This window comes from Pristis pectinata, chromosome 4 (assembly GCF_009764475.1).
Source record: "Pristis pectinata isolate sPriPec2 chromosome 4, sPriPec2.1.pri, whole genome shotgun sequence".
Classification (NCBI taxonomy): Eukaryota; Metazoa; Chordata; class Chondrichthyes; order Rhinopristiformes; family Pristidae; genus Pristis; species Pristis pectinata.
Window position 1 is genome coordinate 1,232,800 of NC_067408.1, and position 16,180 is coordinate 1,248,979.

Consider the following 16,180-nt stretch of genomic DNA (forward strand, 5'->3'; position numbering starts at 1 on the left):
ACCCAGTCTCTCCGGAGCCTCCTCCCTCACAACGGGACGTGGATGGTCAGCTCCTTGGGGTTTATCAGCTGCCAAGCTCATTAACTTCCTCAGCAGTGGCTCTTCCTCGTTTACACTGGAACCCCTGCTTCCCAGTGGAGACAGACACAAGGACATTGTGCAATTCCTGCTGTTTCCTTATTTCCCATTCCCCAGACTCTGGAAGGGACCCACATTTCCCTTCGTTAACCTTTTCCGTGTCACTGGTGATCTAACATCGGCTGTTACCTTCCTGGCTGGTTCCCTCTCATTCTCTCTCGCTTTGTTGATTTTTCGATCATCCTTCACGGAACTAGAACACTCCCAATGCTCATACCTTCTGCTTGTTTCTGCCGACTTCAGATACCCTTTCCTTCCTGCTGTCACTTCCTCCGGTGATTGCTGGTGGGACCACTCTCCTGTTGTGTGATATCCCCTCAGACCTTTGTGTAGATCAAGTCTCCTGGTTTCAGTCCCTGAACCCTGGCAGGGTCCCAGGGTCCCATCACTCCCTGTCCCCAGACTGGACACCAGCCAATGGCCGTGACTAACTGTGTGCTTTACATTGAAGCTCTCCTCCCGGTTGTTGGAGTGTAACCAACGTGTAACTGAAGCCCGGAACGAGTACCTGCTGACACTGGCTGCGGTGACAGCACATCAGGACCACTACATACAGACCGACCTGCCCCAGATCCTGAAGGTACCGATTTAACCATCCAGTCTGCCGCTTCCCCCGCGTACGTGGTTTGTGTAGGACTGCAGGGGCGGGCCTTTCAGCCCAACGAACCTCTGCACATCTGGCAGAATTATATCTACGTGGCACACGCAACATCTTCAAACATCCCGGCGTGTTTCACTGGAACAACGGGCAGGAGACTGAAAGCTCGGGCAATAAGGGAGGGTCTTTCAAGAGAGATGTGCAGAGGTTCCTGGAGGGAATTCAGAGCTTGGGGTCTGGGCAAGTGACCACCAGTGACCGCAGTGGGAATCAGGAGGGTCGGTGGCTGGAGGTGGACAAGCCAGAAATCTTGGAGAGTTGTAGGGAGAGGAAGAGGTTGCAGAGATGAGGGGGGGTTGAATGTGGAGGGGTTGTGAGGGCAATTGGTTTACTACTGTCACATGTACCGAGATACGGTGAAAAACCTGCCACTCAGACAAGTCATTCCAAACATAGTACATCGAGGTTGTACAAAAGGGAAAACAGTAACAGAATGCAGAATATAGTGTTCCAGTTACAGAGGAAGTCCAGTGCAGGCAGACAGTGAGGTACAAGGGCTACAACGAGGTAGATTATTTATCATACAAGAGGTCCGTTCAAGAGACTGTTAACAGCAGGATAGAATTGGTGTTGGTTTATTATTGTCGCTTGTACCGAGGTACAGTGAAAAACTTGTCTTGCACACCGATGGTACAGGTCGATTCATTACACAGTGCAGTTACATTGGGTCAGTACAGAGTGCATTGATGTAGTACAGGTAAAAACAATAAGAGTACAGAGTAAAGTGTCACAGCTACAGGGAAGTGCAGTGCAATAAGGTGCAAGGTCACAACAAGGTCAGAAGCTGGAGAAACAAAGGGCTGCAGATGCTGGAAACCGGATGAAAAACACGATGATGCTGGAGGAACTCAGCAGGCCAGGCAGCATCCGTGGAGAAAAGCAGGCGGTCAACGTTTCCGGTCAGGAACCTTCTACAGGACTGAAGATAGGAAAAGGGGAAGCCCGATATATAGGAGGGAAAAGCAGAGCAGTGATCGGTGGACAGAAGAGGGGAGGTGGGGTGGGCACAGGGTGGTGACAGGTAGATGCAGGTAAGAGACAGTGATGGACAGGTGTGGGGGACGAGGGGAGAGCAGATCCCCTGGGGGACGGGGCACAGGTGAGGAGAGAGAGGGAGAAAAAGGGGGGTAGAAAAAAGGGAGAGAGGCTGGGAAAGGGAAGGGAAGAAGAGAAGAGGCCTGGAGGAGTGGGGGGGGTGGGAGAATTCAATGTTCCTGCCGTCAGGCTGCAAGGTTCCAAGACAGAAAATGAGGAGCTGTTCTTCCAGTTTGCGCTTGGGATTCTCCCGGCAGTGGAGGAGGCCGAGGGCTGACGTATCAGTGATGGTGTGGGAGGGGGAGTTGAAGTGACCGGCGATGGGGAGATGCAGGTCGCGGTTACGGGCAGAGCGCAGGTGTTCTGCGAAACGGTCACCTAGTCTGTGTTTGGTCTCCCCGATGTAGAGGATCTGTCTTTGAGCCTGGTAGTACGTGTTTTCAGGCTTTTGTATCTTCTGCCTGATTGGGGGGTGGGGGGGGGGGGTGAAGAGAGAATGTCCGGGGTGGTTGGGGTCTTTGATTATGCTGGCTGCTTTACTGAGGAAGCAAGAAGTGTAGAGAGAGTCCGTGGAGGGGAGGCTGGTGTCCATGATGCGCTGGGCTGTGTCCACAACACTCTGCAGTTTCTTGCGGTCCTGGGCAGAGCAGTTGCCGTACCAAGCCGTGATACATCCTGATAAGATGCTTTCTATGGTGCATCGGTAAAAATTGGTGAGGGTTAAAGGGGATGTGCTAAATTTCCTTAGCCTTCTGAGGAAGCAGAAGGGCTGGTGAGCTTTCTTGGCCGTGGTGTCCACGAGGGTGCGCTGGGTGACGGGGTTCAGTGTGGGACAGTCGGGGGCAAGGATTTCTGAATCTCTGATCTGTTCCCAGAACCTGGATGGTGATGTGTATGAGAGGCTGCAGGAGCTCCTGGCCCTCATCAGCAAGACGGAAATGGACACTTCTCAGCTGGGACAGGAGTGTTTCCAGAATGTTCTAGAGTCCTCCAGGAAGGTAGACTAGTATTTTGGTTGTGAGTTATGATCTGACTTGTTTGGAGCTCATGGTGGGAGGGAAGCCATTCGGTCAGCTCTGTCTGTACTAGCCCTGGTTCGTCTCTCCACAGTCACCACGTTCCCTGTTCCAGCATCTCTCCCATTCCCTTCGAGAGTTCCCCTCGGATCTGCTCCCACCGCCGTTCCACCGGAACTCGCCGGGGGGAGACTGTCAGCTTGGGGTCTGAAGGTTGTGGGTTCAAACCCCATTCTGGACCGCAGGCTGATTCAGCGGTGGCTCACGGGGGGTGCCGCCTGGTCACAGGAGCCCAGGCTCTCGGTGTAAGACACCCCCATTGTGGCTTTGAGGGTGAGCGGGGAGGCATCCAGCAGCGAACCAGGCCCTTCAGCCCACCATGTATGTGCTGACCACATACCAATGCCGTTCCCCACACTCAGCCCCTGGTCTTCCACTGGGTTCTCCCTGTGCTGGGGAATGTGCTCATCCTCAGCTTATCCTGTCATCGACTGCCTGTGGGATCTTGCCATGCAGTGTGGTGATGGTGAGCAAGGCATTGAGGTATGTCCTGGGGTTGCGCGAGGGGCTGGAGGGATCCAAGTCTTCCCTTTGGTCACTGAGTCCAGATCCCCCGGTCAGTTTGGGGATGGTCAGTTGGTGCGGGAAATGATTGAAGATGCCCCTCGGGAGGAGAGGTGGTGTCCGAGGGGGGGGATGGTTCGGGAGGCTGTCTGATGCCAGCGGGATCAACCTGTGCCATCACCTCTTTCCTCGCTGCAGATTTCGCGGGAGACGGACCTCCGGATATTTCTGCAGGACAACCCTGTGTTCACCGAGGTGACCACCTTCACCTTCCAGCCCAGCTGCTCGGACAAGGTGAGTCCCGGGACGGTTGGCACCCTCAGTTCTGCAGGCCCGTTTGTCCGAGGAGGGGTCGGAGGGATGGTCAGTGCTCGGGGCGGGTCACCTTGCTGGTGTTGGGGACCAGCAGGGAATCCCTGAGGAAGGGTGGGGGGTGTTGGTGGTCCGAGGGAGGAACCGGCCCGGGTGCCGTCACAGACACCAGATGAGGGGGTTCACTCCTGCGGCCCTGTCCTCAGATCACCTGTGTCCCAGGTCCAGAACCTTCCACCCGGCTCCGGACTCTGCTATGTCTTGGGAGAGAGACTGAGGTATCCCATTCTGCTCATTCTGCACCAACCCCCCCCACCCTCTCCCCCCCCCCCCCCCACCCGACCTCTCGCCCCCACCACCCCCCCCCCTCCCCCAACCCCTCCCTGAGTCAGCTCCAGCTTCTGGACCACCCAGAGAATCGTGTTGGAACACTTCACCCCCTCCAGAGCTCCCACCACAACCCCTCTCTCTGCCCCTCCCTCCCGCCTCTGCCCCCCCGCCCCTCCCTCTCTCTCTCCATATCCTCTCCATCACCTCCCATTTCCCCCACCCACTGCCTCCACCGGCCCCTCACTGCCCCCACTGACCCCTCTCTACCCCCACTAACCCCCCACACACATGGGGTTAACACAGCTGACGGTTGGATCGGGACCCCCAACCATGTGGGGTGGGAGGGTTGCGGGACGGGTGATCGGCAAAGGGGTGCAGAAAGGGGCAGCGCGATGTCCGGCCATCACTGACGGAGGCTCCATCCACACACAGGTTTGTCAGCTGGAGCTGGAGCTGAGCACGGGGAGCGGAGAGACGAGCCTGGACAAGGAGGCCCGGAAGTGGGCAACAAAACTGGCCAATCAGCACAAGGTGGTCGCCCACGGAGACCGGGTCAGTGAGAGCTCCCTCACCTCTGCCCAAACCTCCAACCGTCCCACCCCCGAGTCACAGCCCTTCCGTCGCACCCTGGGTGGGACCTACCCAACTAAGCTAATCCCTACTGCCTACACAATGTCCATATCCTACCATTTCCCTCACATCCATGGGCCTGTCTAAAAGCCTCTTCAACCCTTCATCATATCTGCCTCCCCCACCCCTGGCAGCACATTCCAGGCACCCACCGCTCTCTGTGTTTAAAAAAAACAACTGTTCCCCCCCACCCCCCACATTTCCTTTGAACTTACCCCCCTCACCTTAAATGCATGCCCTCTGGTAATGGACGTTTCAACCCTGGGGAAAAGATACAGGCTGTCTGCTCTATCTCAGCCTCTCATAATCTTATAAACCTCTATCAGGTCTCTCCTCAGCCTCTACCACTCCAGAGAGAACAATCCAAGTTTGTCCAACCTCTCCTTATAGCACATGCCCTCTAATCCAGGCAGCACCCTGGTAAACCTCTTCTGCACCCTCTCCAAAGCCCCCACATCTTCCCTGTAATGGGGCGACCAGAACTGAATGCAATACTCCAGATGCAGCCTGACCAGAGTTTTATAAAGCTGCAGCATAACTTCCTGACACTTGAACTCAGTGCCTCAACTAATGAAGGCAAACATGCCGTGCGCCTTCTTTACCGCCCTATCAACCTGTGTGGCCACTTTCAGAACTTGGACCCCAAGATCCCTCTGCTCATCAACACTGTGAAGGGTCCTGCCATTAACAGTGTCCTGTCTCTTTACATCTCCCAAGGTGCAACACTTCACATTTGGCCGGGTTAAACTCCATCTGCCGTTTCTCTGCCCATATCTGCAACTGATCCATATCCCACTGTATCCTTTGCCAGTCTGCTACACTATCCACAACACCACCAATCTTCGTATCATCCGTGAACTTAGCAACCCACCCATCTACATTTTCATCCAGGTCATTTCTATACATCACAAACAGCAGAGGTCCCAGTACGGATCCCTGAGGAACGCCACTAGTCACAGGCCTCCAGCCACAATAAGTCCCATTGACCACTACCCTCTATCTTCTACGGGCAATCCAACTCTGAATCCAAACGGCCAATTCACTGTTGATCCCATGCATCTTAATCTTCTGGGTGAGCCTCCCACGAGGGACCTTGTCAAACGCCTGACTGAAACCCATGTTGACGACATCCCCAGCTCCACCTTCACCAATCACCCTCGTCACCTCGTCAAAACACTCTAGAAAGTTAGTAAGGCACGACTTGCCCTGCACAAAGCCATGCTGACTGTCCCTAATTAAGCTGTGGTTATCCAAATGCTCATAAATCCTATCCCCAAGTATCCTCTCCAGTTACATCCCTACCACTGACGTGAGACTCACCAGTCTATAGTTACCAGGATTATCCCTGTTTCCCTTCTTGAATAATGGAACAACATTAGCTACTCGCCAGTCCTCCGGGACCTCACCTGTGGCTACAGAGGACACGAAGATCTTGGTCAAGGCCCCAGCAATCTCATCTCTTGCCTCTCTCAATAACCTGGGGTATGTCCCATCAGGCCCTGGGGACGTATCCACCTTAATGCTCTTAAAGAGACCCAACACCACCACCACCACCACCTTTATCTCGAACTGCCCCAGCATATTAGCACGTTCCGCACTGACGTCACTCTCCTCCACGTCCTTCTCCTTGTTAATACTGATGCAAAGTACTCATTAAGGACCTCACCCACATCCTCTGCCTCCAAGCCCATGTTCCCTCCTTTATCCTTGAGTGGTCCTACCCTCTCCCTAGTTATTCCCTTGCTCTTGATGTATGTATAGAATGCCTTGGGATTCTCTTTAATACTACTTGCCAAGGACTTTTCATGGCCTGTCGTGCTTTTCTAATTACTTTCTTGAGTTCTTTTCTGCCTTCTTTATAATCCTCAGGCGCTCTGTTTGATCGGAGCTTCCTGAGCTTAACACTTTTCCTTTTTCTTCTTGACTAAATTCACCACCTCTCTTGACATCCAAGGTTCCCTCACCCTGCCATCCTTCTTACTGGAACGTCCCTGTCCTGTACTCCGTGCAGTTGGTCTTTAACCACCCTCCACATGTCAGATGTGGACTTGCCCAAAAACAGCTGTTCCCAGTTAACTCTCCCTAGTTCCCACCTAATGCTCCCATAATTTGCCCTGCTCCAATTTAATACTCTCCCGCAAGGTCCATACTTATCTATAGTGATCTTAAAACTTCAGGAGTTGTGGTCACTGTTCCCGAACTGTTCTCCCACTGAAAGGTCAGTCACCTGGCCAGGCTCGTTACCCAACACCAGGTCCAGTACGGCCCCTCCTCTCGTTGGACCATCTATGTATTGATTTAAGAAACCCTCCTGGATGCACCTAACAAATTCTGCCCCGTCCAAACCTCTTACACTAAGGAGGTCCCAGTTTATATCAGGGAAGTTGAAGTCCCCCATGACAACAACCCTATTAGTTTTACATCTTTCCCTAATCTGCCTGCTTATCTGTTCCTCAATGTCCCGGTGGCTATTGGGAGGTCTGTAGTGTAATCCCATCAGAGTGATTGCACCTTTCTTATTTTTGAGTTCTATCCACACAGGCTCAGTGGATGAGCCCTCCGTTATGTCCCCTCTGAGTGCAGCTGTGATATTGTCCCTGATTAGGAATGCAACGCTCCCCCCTTTTACCTCTCTCTTTTCTAAAAGATTGAATCCCTGGAACATTAAGCACCCAGTCCTGTCCCTCTCTCAACAAAGTCTCTGCAACAGCCACAACATCACAGTTCCGTGTACTGATCTGTGCTCTGTTCATCACCCTGACCCATAATACTCCTCGCATTCAAATACACACACTTCAAGCTGCCCGTCCCATTGTGTCCATTACTTTGCTCCTGCCTGTTCTCACCAGCCCTGACATCGACCTTCCTCCCAATCCCTCCACTTTCTGCCCTGGTGCTCTGGTTCCCATCCCCTGCCAAACTAGTTTAAACTTGTCCTCATTGTCCATGGGGATGGTACCGGAGGATTGGAGGGTGGCGAATGTTGTCCCCTTATTCAAAAAAGGTAGTAGGGATAGTCCAGGGAATTATAGACCAGTGAGCCTTACATCTGTGGTAGGTAAGCTGCTAGAAAGGATTCTTAGAGATAGGATCTATGATCATTTAGAGAATCATGGTCTGATCAGGGACAGCCAGCATGGCTTTGTGAAGGGCAGATCATGTCTCACAAGCCTGATAGTGTTCTTTGAAGAGGTGACCAGGCAGATTGATGAGGGTAGTGCAGTAGATGTGGTCTATATGGATTTTAGTAAGGCATTTGACAAGGTTCCACATGGTAGGCTTCTTCAGAAGGTCAGAGGGCAAGGGATCCAGGGAGGCTTGGCCATGTGGATTCAGAATTGGCTTGCCTGTAGAAAGCAGAGGGTTGTGGTGGACGGAGTGCATTCGGATTGGAGGGCTGTGACTAGTGGTGTCCCACAAGGATCAGGTCTGAGGCCTCTACTTTTTGTGATATTTACTAATGACTTGGATGAGGGGGGTGGAAGGCTGGGTTGGCAAGTTTGCAGATGACACAAAGATTGGTGGTGTTGTGGATAGTGTGGAGGGCTGTCGAAGCTTACAGAGGGATATTGATAGGATACAGAGCTGGGCTGAGAAGTGGCAGATGGAGTTCAATCCAGAGAAGTGTGAGGTGGTACACTTTGGAAGGACAAACTCCAAGGCGGAGTACAAGGTAAATGGCAGGATTCTGGGCAGTGTAGAGGAGCAGAGGGATCTGGGGGTTCATATCCACAGATCACTGAAAGTTGCCTCACAGGTGGAGAGGGTAGTTAAGAAAGTTTATGGGATGTTAGCTTTCATAAATTGTGGGATTGAGTTTAAGAGCCGCGAGGTAATGATGCAGCTTTACAAAACTCTGGTTAGGCCACACTTACAGTACTGTGTCCAGTTCTGGTCACCTCATTATAGGAAGGATGTGGAAGCGTTGGAAAGGCTGCAGAGGAGATTTATCAGGATGCTGCCTGGATTAGAGAGTATGGATTATGAGGAGAGACTAAAGGAGCTAGGGCTGTTCTCATTGGAGGGGAGGAGGATGAGAGGAGACATGATAGAGGTGTACAAAATATTAAGAGGGATAGATAGAGCGGACAGCCAGCTCCTCTTTCCCAGGGCACCAATGCTCAATACAAGAGGGCATGGCTTTAAGATAATTGGTGGGAAGTTCAAGGGAGATATCAGAGGGAGGTTTTTTTTACCCAGAGAGTGGTTGGGGCGTGGAATGCGCTGCCTGAGGTGATGGTGGAGGCAGGTACATTGGTCAAATTCAAGAGATTACTAGATAATCATATAGAGGAATTTAAAATAGAGGGATATGTGGGAGGAAGGGGTTAGATAGTCTTAGGTGAGGTTTAAAGGTTGGCACAACATTGTGGGCCGAAGGGCCTGTATTGTGCTGTACTGTTCTATGAAACCCTCCCGAGTGGCACCAGCGAACCTCCCGGCCAGGATATTGGTTCCCCTCTAGTTGAGGTGCAACCCGTCCCTCTTGTACAGGTCACCCCTGCCCCAGAAAAGGTTCCAATGATCCAAGAACCTGAAACCCTGCCCCCTGCACCAGTTCCTCAGCCACACATTCATCTGTTCTATCATCCTGCCCTGACTAGCACCTGGCACCGGGAGTAATCCAGAGATTACTACCTTGGAGGTCCCGCTCTTCAGCCTCCTTCCTAACTCCCTACAGTCACTGTGTAGGACCTCTTCCCCCTTTCTACCTGTGTCATTGGTGCCAACGTACACCACGACGTCTGGCTGCTCACCCTCCCTCTTGAGAGTATTCTGCAGCCACTCTAAGACATCCTCAACCCTGGCACCTGGGAGGCAACACACCATCCTGTTGTCTCTTTCGCAGCCACAGGATCTCCTGTCTGCCCCCCTAGCTATCAAGTCTCCTATCACTATTGCTCTGTCCGACTTTACCCTTCCCTGCTGAGCTGCAGAGCCGGCCACAGTGCCACTGACCTGGCTGCTGTGTCCTGATAGGTCATCCCCCCAGCAGTGTCCAAAGGGGTAGACGTTGCTGAGGGGAATGGCCACAGGGGGACCCTGCACTAACTGCTTACTTCCCTAGAAGGTTGAGCTGCCAGTCCTGTCCCTCTCTGAACCAGGTCTCTGTAATGGTCATTACACGTCATAGTTGCGTGGACTGATCCCGGTTCTAAATGCATCTGCCTTGCTGCTTGCACTTTGGCCCCACCGTGTTCATTAACCTGTCCCTGCCTGTCATTTCAGACCTGCCCGGCCTGACCACAATCCCTTCACCCACTGACCTCCGACTCTCCTTCCAACCCCCCGCCACACCAGTTTCAACCCTCCCGAGTAGCACGAGCAAACCTCCCTGCGAGGATATTCGTCCCCCTCCAGTTCAGGCACAGCCCATCCCTCCTGTACAGGCCCCACCTGCCCTGGAAGAGACCCCAGTGATGCACGCACCCCAGTGATGCACGCACCCCTGTGATCCGTGTACCCAAATCCCTCCCTCCTGCACTGGCTCCTCAGCCACACATTGAACTGCACCATCTTCCCATTTCTTGCCTCGCTAGCACATGGCGCAGGGAGTAATCCTGAGATTACAACCCTTGAAGCCCTGTTTTTCAACTTTCTTCCGAACTCCCTTTGCAGGATCTCATCTCCCTTCCTGCCTGTGCCGTTGGTACCAATCATCCAAACCCAACCATCTCCACCTTGGCGTCACAGCCCATCTGCACCACACACTGGGTGGAGACACAGGAGACTGCAGACACTGGCATCTGGAACAGCAAACAATCTGCTGGAGGAACTCAGCAGGTCGAGCAGCATCTGTGGAGAGTCATGGACTGTCAATGTATCGGGTAGAGCCCCTTCATCTGCATTAATGGACTGTCCAGATGAAGGGTCTCAACCCGAGACATTGTCCATTTCCCTCCATAGATGCTGCGCGAGCCGCTGAGTTCCTCCAATGCTGCTGCATACACTGAGTGACTCACCACCGCTTCCTCTCACTACCTGAACCTCTCGGTCTCTGTACACTGAGACCTCTACACTCTGCATCATCTGCCCGCGATCTCTACCATCTTCTTGCGATCTACAACCCACCTGGGATCTCCCCACACAACCTGACCCGTCGTGCGGTTCCTTCCAGGTTTTGCGGAACTTGGTGCAGCGACAGCAGCTGCTGTCCGAGGAGGAGGCGGCAGGAATCGAGCTGAAGATGGAGGAGGTTAAGGAGGGCATCAGGAAGGCTGAGGTGAGGGGTCACTGGGAGTGGAGGGTGCAGTCAGCTGCCGTTCATGGGCACTGTCCCGATCCCTGACCGAGCCCCGCCAGTCCTTAGCACTCTCCAGGCGGTGAGCTGCAGGGGAGTGAGACCGAGGGGCGGTCATCGCGGTCACCTCTCCCAGGCCATGCTGCGGACTCCCAACATTCCTGGTCCCACGGGTCACCAGGGCTGGATCCTGGGCCGCGAGCTTCTGTGAGGAACAGGATAGTTCTGGAGGAACCAGTGGACATGATGTAAAGTTTCCAATGTCCCACACGGGTTGATGAACAAGGTCACAGCACGTAGAACAGGGGTACCGTGCTGATGTGGGCTGGGTGTTGGTCATGGTGCAGAGGAGAGGGTGGCAGGTTGTGTTTGATGCCTGGGCCCCAGCAGTTCGCAGTCTGAGGTGACCAAACCCAACAGTTTGCTGACAATGCAGGACCAAACGAGGTGCGGGGAGGATGGACAGAGGTTTCTGGGGGTGGGTGTGGCAGATGGGATGTAATGTGGGAAATGTGCAGTCACCCACCCTGTGAACAAAACAGAAAAGTAGAGTGTTTGTTAAATGGGGAGAGGTCGGGCGGTGTTGATGTTCGGGGTGGGAGGGGTTGGTGGTGCACCAGTCACTGAGAGTCACTGTGGTGCGGCAAACAGTTAGGAAGACGGACTGTACGTTGGCCTTTGTCACAAGAGGATGTAAATACAGGGGAAGGAAATCTCCTAATTGTTTGGGACCTTGGAGAGACTGCACCCAGAGGAAGGGATGGAGGCAGGATGCAGACGATTCACTGGACTGGTTCGAGGGATGGCAGGACCGCTGTACGAGGAATGGATGCAGAGAAGGTGCTTCGTCTGGCTGGGGATTCGGGACGGAGATGGGGAGAAATGTCTTCAATCAGTGGGTGGTGAATCTGTGGAATTCTGCCCCTGGGGGTGTGGAGGCTCAGTCCCTGAGCTCAGTTAAAATCGTGGTCAATAGATATCTGGATGTGGGACAGTACAGGAACATGGTGCTGAGGCAAGAGATTGGCCATGATCCCAATGAGAAGTGGAGCAGGATCGATGGGCTGAATGGCCTCCGGATCCTATCCTTGCATTGTTTAATCCCATGGATGTTGAGCAGTGTTCCACATCCTGCAAGTCCATGTAACCAACACCCCGTGCATTGACTCCGAGGACCTTCGCTGTTACTCGTCACTTGGATGTGGTCTTCTGTCAACAAGCTGCTGCTGCCTCCCTGCGGTCCACACAAACTCTCCGTGCCCATCCTCGAGGCACTGACTGTTCCCCCGTCTCCGAGGTTGGACCAGGGGTGAGCGGTGACCGAGCACATGTCCTTGGTGGCTTGGGAGGATGGACTTAAGGGCACTCTGTCCACCTTCCTCAGCCAGCCTTCCACCTCCTCCCACCGATTCCACCGGTTTCTTTCTGAGGTATTGGCAGGATCTGCAGTCCGGATGCACAGGGTGTCCGGTCAGTGCTGCAGGTCCTGTGGAGATACCCTCCCCCCCCCCGGCAATAACCTGTCCAACATCCCTCCACCCCCCACCTCTGTACCCCCACTCCGTACTGAGGGAATGTGCACCGCGGGAGGGTCACACTGTGGGAGGGGCTGTACTGAGGGAGGGTCACACTGTGTCAATGACCCTTTCACGGTTTCTGAGACCACTGGTAGAGTGACCTTGGGTCAGAACCCCAGGCCACTGGATGGTGGTGGGGGAGATGTTTGTGCTGGTCCTGTGCAAGGCTCCGGGCTTGTACTCCTGGACTGCGCTCCAGGTCTGCGTTGGGGCTGTGTTCTCTGAGACTGGGTTGGGCCTGTGTTGGGCCTGCGCTCCGGGCCTGTGTTGGGCCTGCGCTCTGGGCCTGTGCTAGGCCTGCGCTGGGTGTGTGTGGGGCTGACAGTTGGTCTGTGTTCCCGGTGCAGGTGAGCAAGCGGAAGGCGGCTGCGCGGTTGGCGTTGCTGCGGGCAGCGGGGGTGCCAGTGGACTCCTGGGTCAGCAGCACCATGTCGCAGGCCTGCGAGGAGCTGGAAAGGGAGAGGAGGCTGAGTGAGGCCCGAGTGTCCAATGGAGGTCCCGAGGTGAGATCCCCCACTGCACCCCCCCCCACACACACACTGCCACCCACCCCGCAGCCCCCCACCCCCCACACTGACCCCCCCTTTCTGTGTCCACAGTTCACTGAGTTGGATTTCACTGACTTCGAGGAGTTCGAGGACGGCAGTGACACTCAGGAGGAAACGCAGGACCTGGCCCACGTAGCCGGAGCGCGTCTCTACCCCGTGCACTGTACCGTGCTCTACAGTTACCAGGTACGTCCAGCGTGGTCCGCATCTGACCGAGCTCCCAGTGGGGACGTCTCCCTCCTCACCGCCCCCTCCACAGCGTGACCTTCCCTCAGTAGCTCCCCTTTTATTTTAAAATTATAAACATTTATTCGCTAAAAGCACTACAAAAAGACAACCAGCGTCAATACATGACATCCAATACAGAAAAGAAGAAACTACGCAACGACATACTACAGTAGAGAATGCAAACTAATACTAACAAAACACACGCAACGCTACTCCCGTTAACGTAACACGCAACACTTCAAATAAGAATCGTGTTCGTACTGTCCATGACACACGCAATCCCCTGAGGGTCCCACCGAGCGTGGATGGCCAGCTTTGGCCAGGCCCAGCAGGAGACCCACCAGGAGATCGTCCGCGTGACCCGCCCCGCGCTGCAACGGGTGACTGTAAACCAACAGCGTCGGGCTGAAGTGCAGCCAGAACTTGAGCAGCAGCCCCCGCAGATACGCAAAGAGGAGCTGCAACCTCTCGCACTCTGCGTACACGTGGTACACCATCTCCACCCGGCTGCCGCTGGGAGACGCATCCCCTCCTGGAGGCAGTGTCCACGGCGGAGGAAATAGGTGGCCAGCTCGTGCCACCGCGTGGGTTGCTCGGTGTACAGTATCTCTGCAGCGCCCGGAGGCGGAAGGCCGCCAGCTGGGTACGCACGTACACCAGTGACTGACCCCCCTCTGCCATCAGCAGACTCAGGACCGCCGCAGAGACCCAGTGCCTCCGGCCGCCCCAGAAGAAGTCCGTCAGCCTCCTCTGGGTGGTGGCGACGAAGACGTTGGGCGGCACCAGCACAGCCAGCCGGTACCACAGCATGGAGGCCACCAGCTGGTTGATGACCAGCGCCCTGCCCCGGTACGAGATCGCCGGGAGCAGCCCCGCCCAGCGCCCCAGCCGGGCGGAGACTTTCGCCCCCAACTCCTGCCAGTTTGCCGGCCAGGACCCCTCGGCCGGAGACAGGTAGACCCCCAGGTAGAGGAGGTGCGAGGTGCTCCACTCAAAGGGCTGCAACTCCTCCGGCAGGGAGTTCGCCCGCCACAGACCCACCAGCAGACCCGAACACTTCGCCCAGTTGACCCTGGCGGAGGACGCGGCCGAGTAGACCCGCTGGCACTCGCGCATCCTCCGCAGGTCCGCTGGGTCGGTGACCGCGAGGAGGATGTCGTCGGCGTAAGCCGAGAGGACGACCTCCGTCGCCGGCTCGCGCAGGACCAGCCCCGTCAGATGCTTCTGAAGGAGGCACAGGAACGGCTCGACGCAGACCGAGGACAACTGCCCCGACATGGGGCACCCCTGACACACCCCCTTCCTGAAGTGAAAGGGCACCATCAAGGACCCACTAACCTTGACGAGGCTCTCCGCGGCAGTGTACAGTGGCGGAACGCGCGCAAACAGGTAACCGTGATCCACCCTGTCAAATGCCTTCTCCTGATCAAGGGAGAAAGGCGGCCGACACCCCGGCCTCCAGGCACAGGTACATCAGGTCCCGGACAAGGTGGACGTTGTCCTGAATGGATCACCTGGGCCAGCAGAGCCCAGACAATTGGCCATTGCCCGGGCGAACACCTTGTACTCGGTGCAGAGGAGAGACAGCGGGTGCCAGTTCCGCAGACTGTGGAGATCCCCCTTCTTCAGCAGCAGGACTACGACCACCCTGTGCCAAGAGGGGGGCATCTCACCTGTCACCAGGCTCTCCCCCAGCACCCTTGCATAGCTCCCCCACGCCCCCCCCCAACCCAGGACATCCCAGAAAGCTCAGAGGAACTCAACCGTCAGCCCATCTTGCCCCGTCGCAGCTGGTCCAGGGCGCTGGTCAGCTCCTCCAGACCCAGGGGACCCTCCAGCCGCTCAACAGCCTCGGGGCTGATTCGCGACAGACCCTCCCAAAGAGTCACGCACACATCCTCACTGGACGGATCAGGCGAGAACAGGGCCGCGTAAAAAGCGCGAACCTCCCGGATGATTCCTGCCTGATCCGTGACCGAGGATCCTTCCTCCGCCAGCAGCTCCACGAGCCGCCTGCGGACACCCCGCCAGCGCTCCAGAGAATAGAAGGACGGTGAGGCGTGGTCCAGATCCTGCATCATCTGGACCCGCGATCGCACGTACGTGCCTCGGGACCTCTCGAGCTGCAGGTCCCTCAGCGTTTCCTTCACTCCCTGGTACCTGCGCCAAAGGGGCGAGTCCTCGGTGGATGGTCCCTCTTGATCCGCTCGACCTTGGACACCCGCCCCTTTGTCGCCCGCCACCCCCCCCCCCCCGTGTACTCCTGGCAGAAAACCCGGACGTGAGCCTTGCCAACATCCCACCAGAGCTTGAGGGAGGAGAAACCCCACAGCTCCTCCCTCCAAGCCGTCCAAAATAGGCGGAATGAATCCTGGAATCGTCGGTCATCCGGCAGCCAGTTGTTGAAGTGCCAGTACGCGGACCCCGCCCTCGTGGGCCGTGGACTGAGCGCCACCCACACCAGGCGGTGGTCCGAACATGCCACCGGCCACATGGAGGCCGCCGACACATGGGAGATGTGCGCCTTGGGTACATAAAGCCAATCAATCCGCGAACCTCCACCTCCCGCAGACTTCCACGAGAAGGTGTGGGAATCTGGATGAAGGTTCCGCCAGACGTCGACTAGATTAAAGGATTCGACCAGGTCCCGCAGCAGCCGCACGGACGCGCGGCTACACTGGGGCCCGGAGCGATCCCTCTCCCCGAGGGTACAGTTGAAGTCACCCCCAAGGATGACACACTTGCTTCGATCGAAGGAGCCCACCAGGGCAGACACATCCCGAAAAAGGCGCGCTTGCATCGTGCTGAGCTCGGGGGTGTACACGTTAACAAAGTGCAACGGCACGCCGTCCGAGCGCACGGCCAGATGAAGCAGACAGCCCGGCACCAGTTCCCGAACCCGC

At 55.6% G+C, this 16,180-nt stretch overlaps 1 protein-coding gene across 1 annotated transcript in view; it reads left to right on the forward strand.

Annotated features, from left to right (window-relative positions):
• LOC127569113 (F-BAR and double SH3 domains protein 1-like) overlaps window positions 1-16,180 on the forward strand; it is a 47,570-nt gene that overhangs the window by 15,916 nt on the left and 15,474 nt on the right. Inside the window, exons 8-14 of the mRNA XM_052013471.1 lie at window positions 590-718; window positions 2,707-2,829; window positions 3,610-3,705; window positions 4,486-4,605; window positions 10,802-10,906; window positions 12,849-13,004; window positions 13,101-13,235. Coding sequence (XP_051869431.1) covers window positions 590-718; window positions 2,707-2,829; window positions 3,610-3,705; window positions 4,486-4,605; window positions 10,802-10,906; window positions 12,849-13,004; window positions 13,101-13,235 — 864 coding nt within the window. The remainder of the gene's footprint in view (window positions 1-589; window positions 719-2,706; window positions 2,830-3,609; window positions 3,706-4,485; window positions 4,606-10,801; window positions 10,907-12,848; window positions 13,005-13,100; window positions 13,236-16,180) is intronic.